General features: G+C 38.6%; 1 protein-coding gene across 1 annotated transcript in view; it reads left to right on the top strand.

The window, feature by feature from the left end:
• The window catches only part of LRRC72 (leucine rich repeat containing 72), a gene marked incomplete at both ends in the record, with an annotated part of 48,404 nt that extends 26,472 nt beyond the window's left edge, over positions 1–21,932 (top strand). Inside the window, 4 exon segments of the mRNA XM_079711819.1 lie at positions 1,500–1,589; positions 2,536–2,688; positions 20,442–20,469; positions 21,767–21,932. Coding sequence (XP_079567945.1) covers positions 1,500–1,589; positions 2,536–2,688; positions 20,442–20,469; positions 21,767–21,932 — 437 coding nt within the window.
• Between the last annotated feature and the right edge of the window lie 251 nt (positions 21,933–22,183).

Raw genomic sequence — 22,183 nt, 5'->3', positions numbered from 1 at the left:
CCATTTCATTTTTCCTCTCATTTCCCCCAAATACATACATATTTCCTTTCTTTTAAATTTTCTTGTTGCCCCTGGCTCTACATTTTCTTTTTTGCCTTTCCTCTTAGAACTTTTGTTTCTTATGCACCAGGTGTCTCCCATTGCCTGCTTTAAGTCCCTCTAAAGCTCATGTTTTCCAGAGCGAATATCTACCTCTAACGATTTTATTAGCCAGAAAAGTTTGTGTTTATACAACAAATATCAGAATATTTTATTACCTGCAGAGAAAACATTCAGATGATTAACTTCTTCAGTTTTTATCTAGTTTGTTGTCTTTCAAGCATCCCCCTTGACCCCCTCTTCTTTATGTTGCAAACTCTTCTTTATAAATATTAATCAGTTTTTTCTGGGTTTCTAATGCTTAATACTTTCATGCTTTTATCAAACCTCTTTATATTTTATAACTAGTCAAATGCTACAGCAGTACTCCTAGATTTAAATATACGTTAAATGAGCCTCATGTTGTTGAGTGATGTTTTTGTACACTAGCTGGAGCTCTTTCTGCTACTGCCATCTAGTGGTTCTCTTCACTAGATGTCTTTTCCAGGAGTATTTTCTAGAAATTACGTGTAGGTGGAATTCAATAGCTAAAGATATCCAAGTGGAAATTATAAGAGTTTTATTTCACATTGTATTGAAATAACCCTGTTTAATATTATCTAAAGAAGAATAGGGAAAGTACCTTTTCCATGGAAATAAAATACAACTTCTAGCTGAAGATTTAAAAAAATGTACCTACATGCTGATGCCTAAGGGATGTCATGTCAGAAGCGCCTGGAGCTCTTCCGCATCAGCATGCCTCCCACCTCCAGCCTGGCTCATTAAGTATCCTAGCACCTGCGCACAAGGAAATCCGAGTCTCCTGTGCCTGGCCAGAGGTAGATGAGATGCAAAACCCGCATCTCTTCACCTCTACTCTGCTGAGATCTGAAGCTGCTACTGGCATTTATATGTTCTGAACTAGTTGCAATGGTGTGAAGCCGAGGAAGAAAATTATAATAGAACACTGTGCCACAACTCTGCCCATCTCCACGCAGGCACCCATGTGACCTTTGAGACTGGAAGAAGAGAACCAATGAACAAATACTTTAATAAAGAGCAGCATCAAGAACCCTCTAGAGCTGATATTGAGTTCTTCCTTTACTGATTAATTTACGGACATGTTAAAAGTTTCCTCATTTGTGACAGATTTGGGTCAAAGATATGTCCTCAGCACCTAGCACAGTTCCTAGTAGATAGTAAGCACTCCGAAAATATTTGTTGAATGAATGAATTTAACAGGTAGGAAAAGTAAGTCCTGTGATGAATAAGTAAGGGTTTGGTGAAACCATTGGTCTGTGAAGCAGAGCTTTACATGCTGTTATGTTTTATATTAATCTTGCAATTTCTCATATTTTATCAAGTGATAAATGTAACTGATTTTGAAACTTGACATCTTAATTTGGATTCTTTCTTTGCAGCTCTCTACCAAAACCCTTTATGCCAACATAACTTGTACCGTTTATACACAATCTACCACCTTCCAGGAGTAGAGTTGCTTGACGGAAATCGTAAGAACACCTCTTCTTGCAGAGAAATATTTGAGAGTCAGTCTTATAACTCAGTGGTTTAAACTGCTGATGATTTTTGGAAATAATTGTCTTTGTAAATGAAAGTTTTTCAATTACTTATTTTTGAAATTTTTGCTGTATGAAATTTGCTATAGTTTAGGAATTCATGTCTGTTGACCACTTTATAGGAAAGGCCATCTAACTGAGCATGAGGAAATGTCTCCTTTTGATTCTAGTTTTAACAGTAGTGTGTTGAATGCCAATTCACTGACCTCCGCGCAGCACCCTTAATTTTTTATTTCAAAAATGAGATAATTGGCCTAAGTCTCATAGGCCTATTTAAGTTCTAAGTCATATTCTTTGAAATTCTGTAAATATGTATGTATATATATACTAAAACATATATAAAAATAACTTCTATGTGATATATTTTTAGACATTGTAGATAAACTAGTATGTCTGATTTATATAAGCCACAAAAAAGAAAAATCAACCTCAGTGCATTACATTTTACATTTTTTGAGGTCTGTTTTACCCAGAAGTTCTTTATTATCTATCTACTTACCTTTCTACAGATTTGAACATTCTTAATAACTTATAATTGAGTAACTTCTAAATGAGAATATATTAAAACCTTATGTTTATTCCTCTTCTTCCTCATAGCCATGAGGAAAAGAAGGGATGTAGCACAGCTGCAATTTCAGTCATCCATGGTGATGTGTTAGAATGTGATGCGATAGGATTGATTTGTGCCTTGTGACATGAGGGACATATATTGAGCACTTGTAAGATTATGGAAATAACTTAGTAGCCTTTTTACAAATTAATTTTGACAGGATGTTCACATACAACATGGGAAAAATCCATTGTTTAAAGTAATTCTATTTTGAATCACTCTGCATATCTATTTATAATGTTATATAACATTACTTTTTGCATTTATCAGAAGTTACAGAAAAAGAAAGAAGATCAATGATCATGATTTTTAACCATAAAAAGTCTCATATTGTTCAATTAATAGCATTCAGAAGAAAAGTAGATGCCTCATGGAATCCAGGATCACCACTTAAGCAAAAATCAGCCCAGAAAGTACCTTCAGGTATTTAGAAAAAATGAAAAAATGAAAGAAAACTCCTCAAACTTTTGGTTAATTTAGTTATAATAATAATAACTTCAATTTACAATAAGCTAAACAGTTATGTAGTGAAATAAATATTTTCCAATTTTATTAGCCTACCTAAATATATAACTTTCATCTTCATTTGTGTGTATTAAATAAGGTAATGTGATAACGAGATAATACATTGAAGTCCTTACCCCAGTATCTAGCACAGCATAAAGGGCTCAATGACTAAGCTACAATTGCTATTATTACCATTGACACTGGATAATTTCACCAATTAAGGCTATAAGTTTTTGATAATATAGAAAAATATAAAGAAGAAATAAAGATCATCTGCAATTCCTCCATTCAGAAATAAGCACTATTATTTTGTTGTACTCTCATAGATGGTGATCATATGCAAGTATAACTTGAATATCTTCAGTAATGTTTCATTAGCTGGAATTTAATTTCTTGTGTGTAACAGAAATCCAACTACAGTGACTTAAGTAAAAAGAGGTTTACTTTTCTCACACAACAAAGAGTATACAGTGTCCAAGGTTAGTTTAAGGTTCAATGATATTTTCAGTGTTCGAGAATACATCTATCTTTTGTTCTGCAATTCTTTTTTTTTTTTTAAGAAATATGTTTATTTGGTCACAACAGCTAAACCTGCTATTAGGTTTAGTAACATACCCTAGTGAATTTAGATTTTTGACCCATTTAGGATCCTGTATTCTAGAAATTTTATTTATTTTTTTAACATCTTTATTGGAGTATAATTGCTTTACAATGGTGTGTTAGTTTCTGCTTTATAACAAAGTGAATCAGTTATACATATACATATGTTCCCATATCTCTTCCCTCCTGCATCTCCCTCCCTCCCATCCTGCCCATCCCACCCCTCTAGGTGGTCACAAAGCACCGAGCTGATCTCCCTGTGCTATGTGGCTGCTTCCCACTAGCTATCGATTTTACGTTTGGTAGTGTATATATGTCCATGCCACTCTCTCACCTTCTTACAGCTTACCCTTCCCCCTCCCCATATCCTCAAGTCCGTTCTCTAGTAGGTCTGTGTCTTTATTCCTATCTTGCCCCTAGGTTCTTCATGACCTTATTTTTTTTTCTTTCTTAGATTCCATATATATGTGTTAGCATACGGTATTTGTTTTTCTCTTTCTGACTTACGTCACTCTGTATGATAGGCTCTAGGTCCATCCACCTCACTACAAATAACTCAATTTCGTTTCCTTTTATGGCTGAGTAATATTCCATTGTATATATGTGCCACATCTTCTTTATCCATTCATCTGTTGATGGACACTTCAGTTGCTTCCATGTCCTGGCTATTGTAAATAGAGCTGCAATGAACATTTTGGTACATGACTCTTTTTGAATTATGGTTTTCTCAGGGTATATGCCCAGTAGTGGGATTGCTGGGTCATATGGTAGTTCTATTTTTAGTTTTTTAAGGAACCTCCATCCTGTTCTCCATAGTGACTGTATCAATTTACATTCCCACCAACAGTGCAAGAGGGTTCCCTTTTTCCACACCCTCTCCAGCATTTATTGTTTGTAGATTTTTTGATGATGGCCATTCTGACTGGTGTGAGATGAAATCTCATTATAGTTTTGATTTGCATTTCTCTAATGATTAATGATGTTGAGCATTGTTTCATGTGTTTGTTGGCAATCTGTATATCTTCTTTGGAGAAATGTCTATTTAGGTCTTCTGCCCACTTTTGGATTGGGTTTTTTGTTTTTTTGATATTGAGCTGCATGAGCTGCTTATAAAATTTGGAGATTAATCCTTTGTCAGTTGTTTCACTTGCAAATATTTTCTCCCATTGTGAGGGTTGTCTTTTTGCCTTGTTTATGGTTTCCTTTGCTGTGAAAAAGCTTTTAAGCTTCATTAGGTCCCATGTGTTTATTTTTGTTTTTATTTCCATTTCTCTAGGAGGTGGGTTGAAAAGGATCTTGCTGTGATTTATGTTATAGAGTGTTCTGCCTATGCTTTCCTCTAAGAGTTTTAGAGTGTCTGGCCTTACATTTAGGTCTTTAATCCATTTTGAATTTATTTTTGTGTATGGTGTTAGAGAGTGTTCTAATTTCATTCTTTTACATGTAGCTGTCCAGTTTTCCCAGCACCACTTATTGAAGAGGCTGTCTTTTCTCCATTGTATATTCTTGCCTCCTTTATCAAACACAAGGTGACCATATGTTTGTGGGTTTATCTCTGGGCTTTGTATCTTGTTCCATTGATCAATATTTCTGTTTTTGTGCCAGTACCATACTGTCTTGATAACTTTGTAGTATAGTCTGAAGTCAAGGAGCCAGATCCCTCCAGCTCTGTTTTTCTTTCTCAAGATTGCTTTGGCTATTCAGGGTCTTTTGTGTTTCCATACAAATTGTGAAGTTTTTTGTTCTAGTTCTGTGAAAAATGCCATTGGTAATTTGATAGGGATTGCATTGAATCTGTAGATTGCTTTGGGTAGTATAGTCATTTTCATAATGTTCATTCTTCCAATCCAAGAACATTGTATATCTCTCCATCTGTTGGTATCATCTTTAATTTCTTTCATCAGTGTCTTATAGTTTTCTACATACAGGTCTTTTGTCTCCTTAGGCAGGTTTATTCCTAGGTATTTTATTCCTTTTGTTGCAGTGGTAAATGGGAGTGTTTCCTTAATTTCTCTTTCAGATTTTTCATCATTGGTGTATAGGAATGCAAGAGATTTCTGTGCATTAATTTCGTATCCTGCTACTTTACCAAATTCATTGATTAGCTCTTGTAGTTTTCTGGTAGTATCTTTAGGATTCTCTATGTATAGTATCATGTTATCTGAAAACAGTGACAGTTTTACTTCTTTTCCAATTTGTATTCCTTTTATTTCTTTTTCTTTTCTGATTGCTGTGGTGAAAACTTCCAAAACTATGTTGAATAATAGTAGTGAGAGTGGGCAACCTTGTCTTGTTCCTGATATTAGTGGAAATGATTTCAGCTTTTCAGCATTGAGAACGATGTTGGCTGTGGGTTTGTCATATATGGCCTTTATTATGTTCCCTCTGTGCCTACTTTCTGGAGGGTTTTTATCATAAATGGGTATTGAATTTTGTCAAAAGCTTTTTCTGCAGCTATTGAGATGATCATATGGTTTTTATCCTTCAGTTTGTTAATATGGTGTATCACATTGATTGATTTGCATATACTGAAGAATCCTTGCATTCCTAGGATAAACCCCACTTGAACATGGTGTATGATCCTTTTAATGTGCTGTTGGATTCTGTTTGCTAGTATTTTGTTGAGGATTTTTGCATCTATGCTCATCAGTGATATTGGTCTGTAGTTTTCTTTCTTTGTGACATCTTTGTCTGGTTTTGATATCGTGGTACTGGTGGTCTCGTAGAATGAGTTTGGGACTGTTCCTCCCTCTGCTATATTTTGGAAGAGTTTGAGAAGGATAGGTGTTAGCTCTTCTCTAAATGTTTGATAGAATTCGCCTGTGAAGCCATCTGGTCCTGGGCTTTTGTTTGCTGGAAGATTTTTTATCACAGTCTCAATTTCAGTGCTTGTGATTGGTCTGTTTATATTTTCTATTTCTTCCTGGTTAAGTCTCAGAAGGTTGTGCTTTTCTAAGAATTTATCCATTCCTTCCAGGTTGTCCATTTTATTGGCATAAGTTGCTTGTAGTAATCTCTCATGATTCTTTGTATATCTGCAGTATCAGTTGTTACTTCTCCTTTTCCATTTCTAATTCTATTGATTTGAGTCTTCTCTTTTTTTTTTTTTTGATGAGACTGGCTAATGGTTTATCAATTTTGTTTATCTTCTCAAGGAACCAGCTTTTGGTTTTATTGATCTTTGCTATTGTTTCCTTCATTTCTTTTTCATTTATTTCTGATCTGAGCTTTATGATTTCTTTCTTTCTGCTAACTTTGGGGTTTTTTTGTTCTTCTTTCTCTGATTGCTTTAGGTGTAAGGTTAGGTTGTTTATTTGAGATGTTTGTTTCTTGAGGTAGAATTGTATTGCTATAGTCTTCTCTCTTAGAACTGCTTTTGTTGCAACCCATAGGTTTTGGGTTGTTGTGTTTTCATTGTCATTTGTTCCTAGGTATTTTTTGATTTCCTCTTTGATTTCTACAGTGATCTCTTGGTTATTAAGTAGTGTATTGTTAGCCTCCATGTGTTTGTATTTTTTACAGATTTTTTTCCTGTAATTGATATCTAATCTCATAACATTGTGGTTGGAAAAGATACTTGATAGGATTTCAATTTTCTTAAATTTACCAAGGCTTGATTTGTGACCCAAGACATGATCTCTCCTGGAGAATGTTCCATGAGCACTTGAGAAGAAAGTGTATTCTGTTGTTTATGAATGGAATGTCCTATAAATATCAGTTAAGTCCATCTTGTTTAGTGTATCATTTAAAGCTGTGTTTCCGAGACTTCCGGGTAAGATGGCGGAAGAGTAAGACGCGGAGATCACCTTCCTCCTCACGGATACACCAGAAATACAGCTACACGTGGAACAACTCCTACAGAACACCTACTGAACGCTGGCAGAAGACCCCAGACCTCCCAAAAGGCAAGAAACTCCCCACATACCTGGGTAGGGCAAAGCGGAGAGATTCCCGCACAGAGGATCGGTGCCGAGCGGCACTCACCAGCCCGAGAGGCTTGTCTGCTCGCCCGCCGGGGCGGGCGGCGCTGGAAGCTGAGGCTCGGGCTTCGGTCAGAGCGCAGGGAGAGGACTGGGGCTGGCGGCGAGAACTCAGCCTGAAGGGGGCTAATGTGCCACAGCTAGCCGGGAGGGAGTCCGGGAAAACTCTGGAGCTGCCGAAGAGGCAAGAGACTTGTTCTTCCCTCTTGGTTTCCTGCTGCGCGAGGAGAGGGGATTAAGAGCGCTGCTTAAAGGGGCTCCACAGACGGGCGCGAGTCGCGACTGAAAGCGCGGAGCCCAGTGACGGGCGTGGGACGCTGGGGCTGCTGCTGCCGCCGCCAAGAAGCCCGTGTGCGAGCGCAGGTCACTGTCCACACCGCCCTTCCGGGAGCCTGAGCAGCCCGCCACTGCCGGGGTCCCGGGATCCAGGGGCGGCTTCCCTGGGAGAACGCACGGCGCGCCTCGGGCTGGTGCAACGTCACGCCGACCTCTGCCGCTGCAGGCTCGCCCCGCACTCCGTGCCCCTCCCTCCCGCCCGGCCTGAGTGAGCCAGAGTTCCCGAAGAGGCTGCTCCTTTAACCCTTTCCTGTCTGAGTGAAGAACAGACGCCCTCCGGCGACCTACACGCAGAGGCGGGGCCAAATCCAAAGCTGAGACCCGGGAGCTGTGAGAACAAAGAAGAGAAAGGGAAACCTCTCCCAGCAGCCTCAGAAGCAGCGGATTAAAGCTCCACAATCAACTTGATGTACCCTGCATCTGTGGAATACATGAATAGACAACAAATCATCCCAAATTGAGGAGCCAGGAGTCAGTACTGTGCCTCTGAGGTGGGAGAGCCAACTTCAGGACACTGGTCCACAAGAGACCTCCCAGCTCCACATAATATCAAACGGCGAAAATCTTCCAGAGATCTCCATCTCAACACCAGCACCCAGCTTCACTCAACGACCAGCAAGCTACAGTGCTGGACACCCTATGCCAAACAACTAGCAAGACAGGAACACAACGCCACCCATTAGCAGAGAGGTGGCCTAAAATCATAAAAAGTCTGCAGACACCCCAAAACACACCACCAGACGTGGACCTGCCCACCAGAAAGACAAGATCCAGCCTCATCCACCAGAACACAGGCACTAGTCCCCTCGACCAGGAAACCTACACAACCCACTAAACCAACCTTAGCCACTGGGGACAGACACCAAAAACAACAGGAACTACGAACCTGCAGCCGGCAAAAAGGAGACCCCAAACACAGTAACATAAGCAAAATGAGAAGACAGAAAAACACACAGCAGGAGAAGGAGCAAGATAAAAACCCACCAGACCTAACAAATGAAGAGGTAATAGGCAGTCTATCTGAAAAAGAATTCAGAATAATGATAGTAAAGATGATCCAAAATCTTGGAAATAGAATAGACAAAATGCAAGAAACAGTTAACAAGGACCTAGTAGAACTAAAGATGAATCAAGCATCGATTAAAAACACAATAAATGAAATGAAAAATACTCTAGATGGGATCAATAGCAGAATAACTGAGGCAGAAGAACGGATAAGTGAGGTGGAAGATAAAATAGTGGAAATAACTAATGCAGAGCAAAATAAAGAGAAAAGAATGAAAAGAACAGAGGACAATATCAGAGACCTCTGGGACAACATTAAACGCACCAACATTCGAATTATAGGGGTTCCAGAAGAAGAAGAGAAAAAGAAAGGGACTGAGAAAATATTTGAAGAGATTATAGTTGAAAACTTCCCTAATATGGGAAAGGAAATAGTTAATCAAGTCCAGGAGGCACAGAGAGTCCCATACAGAATAAATCCAAGAAGAAATACGCCAAGACACATATTAATCAAACTGTCAAAAATTAAACACAAAGAAATCATATTAAAAGCAGCAAGGCAAAAACAACAAATAACACACAAGGGAATCCCCATCAGGATAACAGCTGATCTCTCAGCAGAAACTCTACAAGCCAGAAGGGAGTGGCAGGACATAATTAAAGTGATGAAGGAGAGAAACCTACAACCAAGATTACTCTACCCAGCAAGGATCTCATTCAGATTTGATGGAGAAATTAAAACGTTTACAGACAAGCAAAAGCTGAGAGAGTTCAGCACCACCAAACCAGCTTTACAACAAATGCTAAAGGAACTTCTCTAGGCAAGAAACACAACAGAAGGAAAAGACCTACAATAACGAACCCAAAACAATTAAGAAAATGGGAATAGGAACATACATATCGATAATTACCTTAAATGTAAATGGACTAAACGCTCCCACCAAAAGACACAGATTGGCTGAATGGATACAAAAACAAGACCCATATATATGCTGTCTACAAGAGACCCACTTCAGACCTAGAGACACATACAGACTGAAAGTAAGGGGATGGAAAAAGATATTCCATGCAAATGGAAACCAAAAGAAAGCTGGAGTAGCAATTCTCATATCAGACAAAATAGACTTTAAAATAAAGACTACTAGAAGAGACAAAGAAGGACACTACATAATGATCAAGGGATCGATCCAAGAAGAAGATATAACAATTGTAAATATTTATGCACCCAACATAGGAGCACCTCAATACATAAGGCAAACACTAACAGCCATAAAAGGAGAAATCGACAGTAACACAATCATAGTAGGGGACTTTAACACCCCACTTTCACCAATGGACAGATCATCCAAAATGAAAATAAATAAGGAAACACAAGCTTTAAATGATACATTAAACAAGATGGACTTAATTGATATTTATAGGACATTCCATCCAAAAACAACAGAATACACATTTTTCTCAAGTGCTCATGGAACATTCTCCAGGATAGATCATATCTTGGGTCACAAATCAAGCCTTGGTAAATTTAAGAAAATTGAAATTGTATCAAGTATCTTTTCCGACCACAATGCTATGAGATTAGATATCAATTACAGGAAAAGAGCTATAAAAAATACAAACACATGGAGGCTAAACAATACATTACTTAATAACGAAGTGATCACTGAAGAAATCAAAGAGGAAATAAAAAAATACCTAGAAACAAATGACAATGGAGACACGACGACCCAAAACCTATGGGATGCAGCAAAAGCAGTTCTAAGAGGGAAGTTTATAGCAATACAATCCCACCTTAAGAAACAGGAAATATCTCGACTAAACAACCTAACCTTGCACCTAAAGCAATTAGAGAAAGAAGAACAAAAACATCCCAAAGTTAGCAGAAGGAAAGAAATCATAAAAATCAGATCAGAAATAAATGAAAAAGAAATGAAGGAAACAATAGCAAAGATCAATAAAACTAAAAGCTGGTTCTTTGAGAAGATAAACAAAATTGATAAACCATTAGCCAGACTCATCAAGAAAAAAAGGGAGAAGACTCAAATTAATAGAATTAGAAATGAAAAAGGAGAAGTAACAACTGACACTGCAGAAATACAAAAGATCGTGAGAGATTACTATAAGCAACTCTATGCCAATAAAATGGACAACCTGGAAGAAATGGACAAATTCTTAGAAATGCACAACCTGCCAAGACTGAATCAGGAAGAAATAGAACATATGAACAGACCAATCACAAGCACTGAAATTGAAACTGTGATAAAAAATCTTCCAACAAACAAAAGCCCAGGACCAGATGGCTTCACAGGCGAATTCTATCAAGCATTTAGAGAAGAGCTAACGCCTATCCTTCTCAAACTCTTCCAAAATATAGCAGAGGGAGGAACACTCCCAAACTCATTCTACGAGGCCACCATCACCTTGATACCAAAACCAGACAAGGATGTCACAAAGAAAGAAAACTACAGGCCAATATCACTGATGAACATAGATGCAAAAATCCTCAACAAAATACTAGCAAACAGAATCCAACAGCACATTAAAAGGATCATACACCATGATCAAGTGGGGTTTATCCCAGGAATGCAAGGATTCTTCAATATACGCAAATCAATCAACGTGATACACCATATTAACAAATTGAAGGAGAAAAACCATATGATCATCTCAATAGATGCAGAGAAAGCTTTCGACAAAATTCAACACCCATTCATGATAAAAACCCTGCAGAAAGTAGGCATAGAGGGAACTTTCCTCAACATAATAAAGGCCATATATGACAAACCCACAGCCAGCATCGTCCTCAATGGTGAAAAACTGAAACCATTTCCACTAAGATCAGGAACAAGACAAGGTTGCCCACTCTCACCACTCTTATTCAACATAGTTTTGGAAGTTTTAGCCACAGCAATCAGAGAAGAAAAGCAAATAAAAGGAATCCAAATTGGAAAAGAAGAAGTAAAGCTGTCACTGTTTGCAGATGACATGATACTATACATAGAGAATCCTAAAGATGCTACCAGAAAACTACTAGAGCTAATCAATGAATTTGGTAAAGTTGCAGGATACAAAATTAATGCACAGAAATCTCTGGCATTCCTATATACTAATGATGAAAAATCTGAAAGTGAAATCAAGGAAACACTCCCATTTACCATTGCAACAAAAAGAATAAAATATCTAGGAATAAACCTACCTAAGGAGACAAAAGACCTGTATGCAGAAAATTATAAGACACTGATGAAAGAAATTAAAGATGATACAAATAGATGGAGAGATGTACCATGTTCTTGGATTGGAAGAATCAACATTGTGAAAATGACTCTACTACCCAAAGCAATCTACAGATTCAATGCAATCCCTATCAAAATACCACTGGCATTTTTCACAGAACTAGAACAAAAAATTTCACAATTTGTATGGAAACACAAAAGACCCCGAATAGCCAAAGCAATCTTGAGAACGAAAAATGGAGCTGGAGGAATCAGGCTCCCTGACTTCAGACTATACTACAAAGCTGCAGTAATCAAGACAGTATGGTACTGGCACAGAAACAGAAAGATAGATCAATGGAACAGGATAGAAAGCCCAGAGATAAACCCACGGACATATGGTCACCTTATCTTTGATAAAGGAGGCAGGAATGTACAGTGGAGAAAGGACAGTCTCTTCAATAAGTGGTGTTGGGAAAACTGGACAGGGACATGTAAAAGTATGAGATTCGATCACTCCCTAACACCATACACAAAAATAAGCTCAAAATGGATTAAAGACCTAAATGTAAGGCCAGACACTATCAAACTCTTAGAGGACAACATAGGCAGAACACTTTATGACATAAATCACAGCAAGATCCTTTTTGACCCACCTCCTAGAGAAATGGAAATAAAGACAAAAATAAACACATGGGACCTAATGAAACTTAAAAGCTTTTGCACAGCAAAGGAAACCATAAACAAGACCAAAAGACAACCCTCAGAATGGGAGAAAATATTTGCAAATGAAGCAACTGACAAAGGATTAATCTCCAAAATTTATAAGCAGCTCATGCAGCTCAATAACAAAAAAACAAACAACCCAATCCAAAAATGGGCAGAAGACCTAAATAGACATTTCTCCACAGAAGATATACAGACTGCCAACAAACACATGAAAGGATGCTCAACATCTTTACTAATTAGAGAAATGCAAATCAAAACTACAATGAGATATCATCTCACACCAGTCAGAATGGCCATCATCAAAAAATCTAGAAACAATAAATGCTGGAGAGGGTGTGGAAAAAAGGGAACACTCTTGCACTGCTGGTGGGAATGTGAATTGGTACAGCCACTATGGAGAACGGTATGGAGGTTCCTTAAAAAACTACAAATAGAACTACCATATGACCCTGCAATCCCACTACTGGGCATATACCCTGAGAAAACCATAATTCAAAAAGAGACATGTACCAAAATGTTCATAGCAGCCCTATTTACAATAGCCCGGAGATGGAAACAACCTAAGTGTCCATCATTGGATGAATGGGTAAAGAAGATGTGGCACATACATACAATGGAATATTACTCAGCCATAAAAAGAAATGAAATTGAACTATTTGTAATGAGGTGGATGGACCTAGAGTCTGTCATACAGAGTGAAGTAAGTCAGAAAGAGAAAGACAAATACTGTATGCTGACACATATATATGGAATTTAAGAAAAAAAAAGGTCATGAAGAACATAGGGGTAAGACAGGAATAAAGACACAGACCTACTAGAGAATGGACTTGAGGATATGGGGAGGGGGAAGGGTAAGCTGTGACAAAGTGAAAGAGCGGCATGGACATATATACACTACCAAACGTAAGGTAGATAGCTAGTGGGAAGCAGCCGCATAGCACAGGGAGATCAGCTCGGTGCTTTGTGACCGCCTGGAGGGGTGGGATAGGGAGGGTGGGAGGGAGACGCAAAAGGGAGGGGATATGGGAATATATGTATACATATAACTGATTAAATTTGTGAAAAAAAAAAAAAAAAAAAAAAAAAAAAAAAGCTGTGTTTCCTTATTTATTTTCATTTTGGATGATCTGTCCATTGGTGAAAGTGGGGTGTTAAAGTCCCCTGCTATGATTGTTCTGTTACTGTCAATTTCCCCTTTTATGGCTGTTACCATTTGCCTTATGTACTGAGGTGCTTCTATGTTGGGTGCCTAAATATTTACAATTGTTGTATCTTCTTCTTGGATTGATCCCTTGATCATTATGTAGTGTCCTTCTTTGTTTCTTGTAATAGTCTTTATTATACAGTCTATTTTGTCTGATATGAGAATTGCTACTCCAGCTTTCTTTTGATTTCTATTTGCATGGATTATCTTTTTCCATCCCCTCACTTTCAGTCTGTGTGTGTCCCTAACTCAGAAGTGTGTCTCTTGTAGACAGCATGTATATGGGTCTTGTTTTTTATCCATTTAGCCAGTCTATGTCTTTTGGTTTGAGCATTTAATCCATTTACATTCAAGGTTCTTATTGATATGTATGTTCGTATTACCATTTTCTTAATTGTTTTGGTTTGTTATTGTAGGTCTTTTCCTTCTCTTGTGTTTCCTGCCTAGAGAAGTTCCTTAAGAATTTGTTGTAAAGCTGTTTTGCTGGTACTGAGTTCTCTTAGCTTTTGCTTGTCTGTAAAGGTTTTCATTTCTGTGTCAAATCTGAATGAGATGCTTGCTGGGTAGAGTAATCTTGGTTGTAGGTTTTTCCCTTTCATCACTTTAAATATGTCCTGCCACTCCCTTCTGGCTTGTGGAGTGTTTGATGAAAGATCAGCTGTTAACCTTATGGGGATTCCCTTGTATGTTATTTGTTGTTTTTCCCTTGCTGTTTTTAATAAATTTTTCTTGGTATTTAATTTTTGATAGTTTGATTAATATGTGTCTTGGTGTGTTTCTCCTTGGATTTATCCTGTATGGGACTCTCTGCACTTCCTGGACTTAATTAACTATTTCCTTTCCCATATTAGGGAAGTTTCCAACTATAATCTCTTCAAATATTTTCTCAGTCCCTTTCTTTTTCTCTTCTTCTTCTCGGACCCCTATAGTTTGAATGTTGGTACATTTAATTTTGTCCCAGAGGTCCCTGAGACTGTCCTCAATTCTTTTCATTCTTTATTCTTTATCCTGCTCTGCAGTAGTTATTTCCACTATTTTATTTTCCAGGTCACTTATCCGTTCTTCTGCCTCAGTTATTCTGCTATTGATTCCTTCCAGAGAATTTTAAATTTCATTTATTGTTGTTCATCATTGTTTATTTGCTCTTTAGTTCTTCTAGGTCCTTGTTAAACGTTTCTTGTGTTTTCTCCATTCTGTTTCCAAGATTTTGGATCATCTTTACTATCATTACTCTGAATTGTTTTTCAGGTAGACTGCCTATTTCCTGTTCATTCTTTTGGTCTGGTGGGTTTTTACCTTGCTCATTCATCTGCTATGTGTTTCTCTGTCTTCTCATTTTGCTTAACTTACTGTGTTTGGGGTCTTCTTTTCGCAGGTTGCAGGTTCATAATTCCTGTTGTTTTTGGTGTCTGCCCCCAGTTGCTAAGGTTGGTTCAGTGGGTTGTGTAGGCTTCCTGGTGGAGGGAACTAGTGCCTGTGTTCTGGTGGATGAGGCTGGGTCTTGTCTTTCTGGTGGGCAGGACCACATCCAGTGGTGTGTTTTGGTGTGTCTGTGACCTTATTATGATTTTAAGCTGCCTCTTTGCTAATGGGTGGGGTTGTGTTCCTTTCTTGCTGGTTGTTTGGCATAGGGTGTCCAGCACTGTAGCTTGCTGGTTGTTGAGTGGAGCTGGGTCTTAGTGTTGAGATGAAGATCTCTGGGAGAGCTTTTGCCATTTGATATTCATGGAGCTGGGAGGTCTCTGGTGGACCAATGTCCTGAACTCAGCTCTCCCACCTCAGAGGCATAGGCCTGACACCCAACTGGAGCACCGAGACCCTGTCAGCCATATGGCTCAGAAGGAAAGGGAGGAAAAAAAAGGAGAAAAAAAGTAATAATAAAATAGTTATTAAAATAAAAAATAATTATTAAAAATAAAAAAATTAAAAAGTAATAAAAAAAGAAGAAAAAGAAAGAAAGAAGAGAGCAACCATACCAAAAAACAAACCCCCAATGATAACAAGTGCTAAAAATTATACTTAAAAAAACAAAATCCCCAAACGGACAGACAGAACCCTAGGACAAATGGTAAATGCAAAGCTATACAGACAAAATCACACACAGAAGCATACACATACACACTCACAAAAAGAGAGAAAGAAAATAATATATATAGTGTTGCTCCCTAAGTCCACCACCTCAATTTTGGGATGATTCGTTGTCTATTCAGGTATTCCACAGATGCAGGGTACATGAAGTTGATTGTGGAGATTTAATCCTCTGCTTCTGAGGCTGCTGGGAGAGATTTCCCTTTCTCTTCTTTGTTCGCACAGCACCTGGGGTTCCGCTTTCGATATGGCCCCGCCTCTGCGTGTAGGTCGCCTGAGGGCTTCTCTTCCCTCCTCAGACAGGACGGGGTTAAAGGAGCAGCTGCTTCCGGGGCTCTGGCTCACTCAGGCCGGGGAGGAGGGGTAGGGAGGCGGGGCGAGCCTGCGGCGGCAGAGGCCGGCGTGACGTTGCACCAGCCTGAGGCGCGCCGTGCGTTCTCCCGGGGAAGTTGTTCCTGGATCATGGGACCCTGGCAGTGGCGGGTTGCACAGGCTCCCGGGAGGGGCGGTGTGGAGAGTGACCTGCGCTCGCACACAGGCTTCTTAGTGGCTGCAGGAGCAGCCTTAGTGTCTCATGCCCGTCTCTGGTGTCCGGGCTGATAGTCACGGCTCACGCCCGTCTCTGGAGCTCCTTTAAGCGGCGCTCTGAATCCCCTCCCCTCGCGAACCAGGAAACAAGGAGGCAAGAAAAAGTCTCTTGCCTCTTCGGCAGCTCCAGACTTTTTCCCGGACTCTCTCCTGGCTAGCTGTGGCGCACTAGCCCCCTTCAGGCTGTGTTCACGCCGCCAACCCCAGTCCTCTCCCTGTGCTCCGACCAAAGCCCGAGCCTCAGCTCCCAGCCCCGCCCGTCCCGGCAGGTGAGCAGACAAGCGTCTCGGGCTGGTGAGTGCTGATTGCCCCGATTCTCTGTGCCGGAATCTCTCCGCTTTGCCCTCCGCACCCCTGTTGCTGCGCTCTCCTCTGTGGCTCCGAAGCTTCCCCGCTGCCACCCGCAGTCTCCGCCCGCGAAGGGGCTTCCTAGTGTGTGGACGCCTTTCCTCTTTCACAGCTCCCTCCCACTCGTGCAGGTCCCGTCCCTATTCTTTTGTCTCTGTTTATTCTTTTTTTCTTTTACCCTACCCAGGTACGTGGGGACGTGGGGAGTTTCTTGCCTTTTGGGAGGTCTGAGGTCTTCTGCCAGCGTTCAGTGTAGGTGTTCTGTAGGCGTTGTTCCACATGTAGATGTATTTCTGATGTATTTGTGGGGAGGAAGGTGATCTCCACGTCTTACTCTTCCACCATCTTGAAGGCCTCTCAGCTGCTTTTTCAAACAAGAATCCAGTCAGGGTTCACAATTACATTTGGTTGTTGTGGCAGATTACTCTTTTTTTTTTTTTTTTTTTTTTGGCGTTACTTGGGCCTTCCACTGCTGTGGCCTCTCCCGTTACGGAGCACAGGCTCCGGACGCGCAGGCTCGGCGGCCATGGCTCACGGGCCCAGCCGCTCCACGGCATGTGGGATCTTCCCAGACCGGGGCACGAACCCGCATCCCCTGCATCGGCAGGCGGACTCCCAACCACTGCACCACCAGGGAAGCCCCAGATTACTCTTTTAATTTAAAATAGTCTTAAATTTTTTCCATGACTTTTTGTAGGGACCAGGCCTCAATTTGTATGATTGTTTCCACAAAGTATAATTCAACGTGTACCTTTATCCCCTATATATCCCATAGAATAGAAGTAATGTCTGGAGGACACGTTCTGGATGCAGAAGGCTATAGTGTAGAGCAGTGGTTGTAGAAGTGTGGTCCCCAAATCAGCAGCAGCAGCATCACTTCATAATTTTCTACAGATGCACATTCTTGCCCCAAACAACATCTACTGAATTAGAAACTCAGGGTGGACCCAGGAGGCTATGTTTTAACAAGCCTCTCAGGTGATTCTGATGCGTACTCCCACCAGAGAACAACCAGTGTAGAGGCAAGAACACAAGGTTTAGGATCAGATTCTCCTGGATTTGAACACCAGCTCTGCTAGTAATTACAATTTTTATTTTGGACATGAATTTGCTTCACCCTTCTGTTTTTTTAAATGGGGGTAATATCTTCCTTTGGCTGTTAGGATGCTTAATGTGCAAACCATTGCAACACCTGATTTTACACATATCAGCTGCATGATAAGTTGGACTGTTCTATTGGTCAGCCACTTCCTTGTTTTTTCTTTTAGTTCATGTAAAAGCTAATGCTCAAACTGAATGTTTACTGGATTAGTGGGGGTAAGCCATGCTGTGGTAGGAAAGGAATCTCGGGATAGAAAATCTCCACTCTTAAAAATAGCTAATACACCCAGCAACAAGCAATATATGGTAACTCCCATCTGTTTTTCAGGGCTAGGGAGTTTTTCAGGTGTGAGGAGGATAGCTGATTGCTACCTTTAGTGCTTTACATTTCTTTCATATCAAACCTCTAAAAACAAAATTAGGGAAGAAAGGATAGGGAGAGTATTTCATTGCGTTTGAAATTTTTTCTTCTTAATTCACATTCTTAATTCATAGAAAGGCTGACTATAAGCCTCCCCAAAATTGGCAGCATGACCCTAATCAATCTCCTAATTTTCTACAAACCAAACATTTATAATAAAATTAATAAAACTCACTATGTAAGTTTTTAAAACTTGTGCCTTATAGTATTTATAGTTGTTATATTTGTTCTTACTGTGACATGCACATTTAGGACTCTAAATTCTTTTATTGGAAATAAACTATTCTTGAAAATGTTTATAAAGCAATTGTAACACATTTTTATTTTATTATTCTTAACCCTAAAATGAGAAAGAAATCAATTGTATTCCAAATAGATTGAGAAACAAGGACAACTTAAAGTTTCTTCAAATTCCAGGAACAAAATTAAAAGACACAATTGGAAGAAATATTTGCAATACATACAATAGGCAAAAGTTAATGCCCATTATCTCGAAGGACTCCTATAAATCAATTTGAAAACTAGTCACAAAAGATACGGACATTTATAGAAGGAAAAAAAATGTGATGTCTAACAATCAGCCTCACTAGTGAGCAAGTAAGTGCAAATTAAAACAATGAGATACCATTTTCATCCTGTAGGTAGACAAACACTGAAAAGGTTGGTGAAGTTGAGGGGAGAAAAGAGCACAACTCATACTCTTCCAAGAAAGTTGAACCAGGGTAAACTGGTTCAACTTTCTTGGAAGGTCATATGGCAGTATGACAGGATCCACCCATATATAAAATGTGCAATGCATTCAACACAGCAATTAAATTTGAAATCTCTCTCCTACAGAAGTATTTGCACACATGAACAAAAATATATGTATAAAGTGCTAATTGAAACTTTTTGTAATAGAAAAAACAGAAAATCTAAATGGTCACTCATAGAATGTTAGCTTATGGCACATCCATACAATATGAACAATTGGATTTAGAATCATTCCATGGTATATTTTGAGTACAAAAAATATGTTGTGGAGTAATATAATGCAGATTAATGACAAAATTAGAATTTTGTCAGCAGACAAATCTTTGTGTATATATATGTGCGTGACTGCACGTGCATATGCACATGGGGGCTGGAAGCATACATACAAAACTCATAACGGTGATAATTCTGATATAAGGAATTGGACAGGTCAAAGGGAGATTTCACTTTTTACTATTTTCTTGTTTATATTCATCAAAAGTAAAATGTGAGCTTTTTGTAATTAAAAATTAGAAAGAATCTGGGGTGATGAAAAAAGACATGGGAGACTTGGGTTAGCCACTTGTGAAGGGAACGATGCCGTGAACCCCTCTCCTAAGGCAGAGGCTGTGTGCTCCCTGCTGCCTGTGAGTTGGCAAGAGCTCAGACTGTGGGCTTTGCTGGCCCAACAGGTGCTGGTACATTCCATCATTATCCTGGCATTGGGCCTTCTGGAGAGGAATAAACAAAGTAATGACAGTCTCTAGAAGATACCATAAGAAATCCAAGCTTTGAGGACTAGCCTTTGCGCTCCAAAGCTAGGTAAGATGTAGATTCTTGTGATCTAGGATTTGTTCATTTTGTGTCTTTGAAGTTAATGCCAAGAATCCAAGAGGTTTAAACTGTCCTAAATATTTTTTCCTCATTGGGTCTATTAGTCCATTTACAGATGCATGTGCCTATCTGAAAAAAGAAAAATGATCCGTTTCCGCACATGAGACTGAGTATCTTAATTATAAAAATTTCCACTTGGATTCTGCTGGTAACTAAATTGATTGCGCATTTTGTTCTCAGAGTTTTGAGACGTGTATTGTATTAAAGAATTTGCCTCAAAACCTTAGACACACCTAAGGCACTATATCTGAAAGAAAATTTGAGTTTGAGGTTAGGTATCATGGCAATTTTGACCGATTGAACTATTATCTAAATGATTGCTCAAAAACCAGAGAGCTATGTTCTAGACTTTTTCCTTTATAGCATTATTTCATTGTTTTAAAATGTTGAATAAACATTTAAAAAATACTAATTTAGAATTTTTCTTTTAGACTTTGCATTTGCGAATAATGTAGACAAGTAAGTGATTTTTAAACTTTACCTTTTCTTATCAGATTATTTCATAATCGTGTTGATTCCCTAGATTATTCCCATTTCCCAAAATGGATTTTAATGGGTTAAAAAAATGACTAACTCTTCAATAGATCAGAAAAATTACTGTCTTCCTATGATATATGAGTTCAAACTATGTATTCATATTTGACGTATTTAGATATTTTAATATTTTTATTATAACCTAAAATAAATGAAGATGTGGGGTGAGGTGGAGGGAGAAGTTAGACAAAAAAGTTAAAAAAGAAAAAGACAAAATCTTGAAAGTAAGCATAAAAAAAAAAACTTAAGAATTACCTGATATTATAAATGAAGGTCTTTACTTCTTTATTTACTGTTCCCCTAAATATGTTCAGTGAGAGCAATTATTAACATTTTATATTCACTGGAATTTATATTTTCAATAGAAATAGTTCATAAAACTATGAAAAACATTAAATTTATGAATATTGATGAATTTTAAAATCATCATTCTGTTTTAATATTGCACTTAGGAATTTTTTTTTTTTTTTTTTTAAAGAAGACGTTGGGGGTAGGAGTTTATTAATTAATTAATTAATTTTTGCTGTGTTGGTTCTTAGTTTCTGTGCGAGGGCTTTCTCTAGTTGTGGCAAGCGGGGGCCACTCTTCATCACGGTGCGCAGGCCTCTCGCTATCGTGGCCCTCTCGTTGCGGAGCACAGGCTCCAGACGCACAGGCTGAGTAGTTGTGGCTCACGGGCCTAGTTGCTCCGCGGAATGTGGAATCCTCCCAGACCAGGGCTCGAACCCGTGTCCCCTGCATTAGCAGGCAGATTCTCAACCACTGCGCCACCAGGGAAGCCCTGGATTCAGTCTTGAAAAACAGTATCTCCAAGCACTTTTACAAAATATAGTATAATGTAGTTATATAATAATTAACTATTATTAATAATAATTATAATTAAGTTATAATAACTTTTCAATAAAATGTACATAAGATACTAATATGCATATGATATCTATATAAATATTTTAATCATTTCATTTAACCACTGATTTGAAATATGAATGCTTGAATATGTGAGACCTATTATAGCTGATCCCAAATATGTTCACTCTGCTTTTAAAATAAACAATATATACAATAAAAATGGTGTTACTTGTCCTGAAAGTCATTTGTCAGTAGGGCCCAAAAGTTATTTGTCAGTGGTACTACACTACAGATAAACGAAAAATATGGCACTGATTCACTTAAACATTGGTCTAACTGATTTTTTTTCCTGACATAATTGCCATTTTTTCAGAACTATGTTTGATGACCCAGAAGATGCTGTTTTTGTAAGGTCCATGAAGCGATCAGCAATGGCTATTACCTCTCTGAACTGGGACACAGTTCCAACACGAGAGGAGAAATACCTTGAAGAGAAAGACACAGAACCTGCCCAAATGCTCACAGTTACACTGAGATAATCCTTGGGGTTTCTAGAAATCCTAGTCGTTTTCAGTTATACATTAAACTTTTCTGTGATTAGCATATTATATGTTTATTGTGGTATTATTTGAAACATTTGAATGTAAACAGAAACACCAAGGAAAAATAATTCCTACATTTTATCTTAAGTTTCTTTTGAAGTAAAACATGTATATAGAAATGTATACAAGTCATAAGTGTTTTGCTCAAAAAAATTTCAAAAAATGAACATGTTCATGTAACAGGCATC

This window comes from Hyperoodon ampullatus, assembly GCF_949752795.1.
Source record: "Hyperoodon ampullatus genome assembly, chromosome: 9".
Classification (NCBI taxonomy): domain Eukaryota; kingdom Metazoa; phylum Chordata; class Mammalia; order Artiodactyla; family Ziphiidae; genus Hyperoodon; species Hyperoodon ampullatus.
The sequence above is the reverse complement of the archived record's forward strand: the minus strand, read 5'-3'. Positions and strand labels throughout refer to the sequence as shown.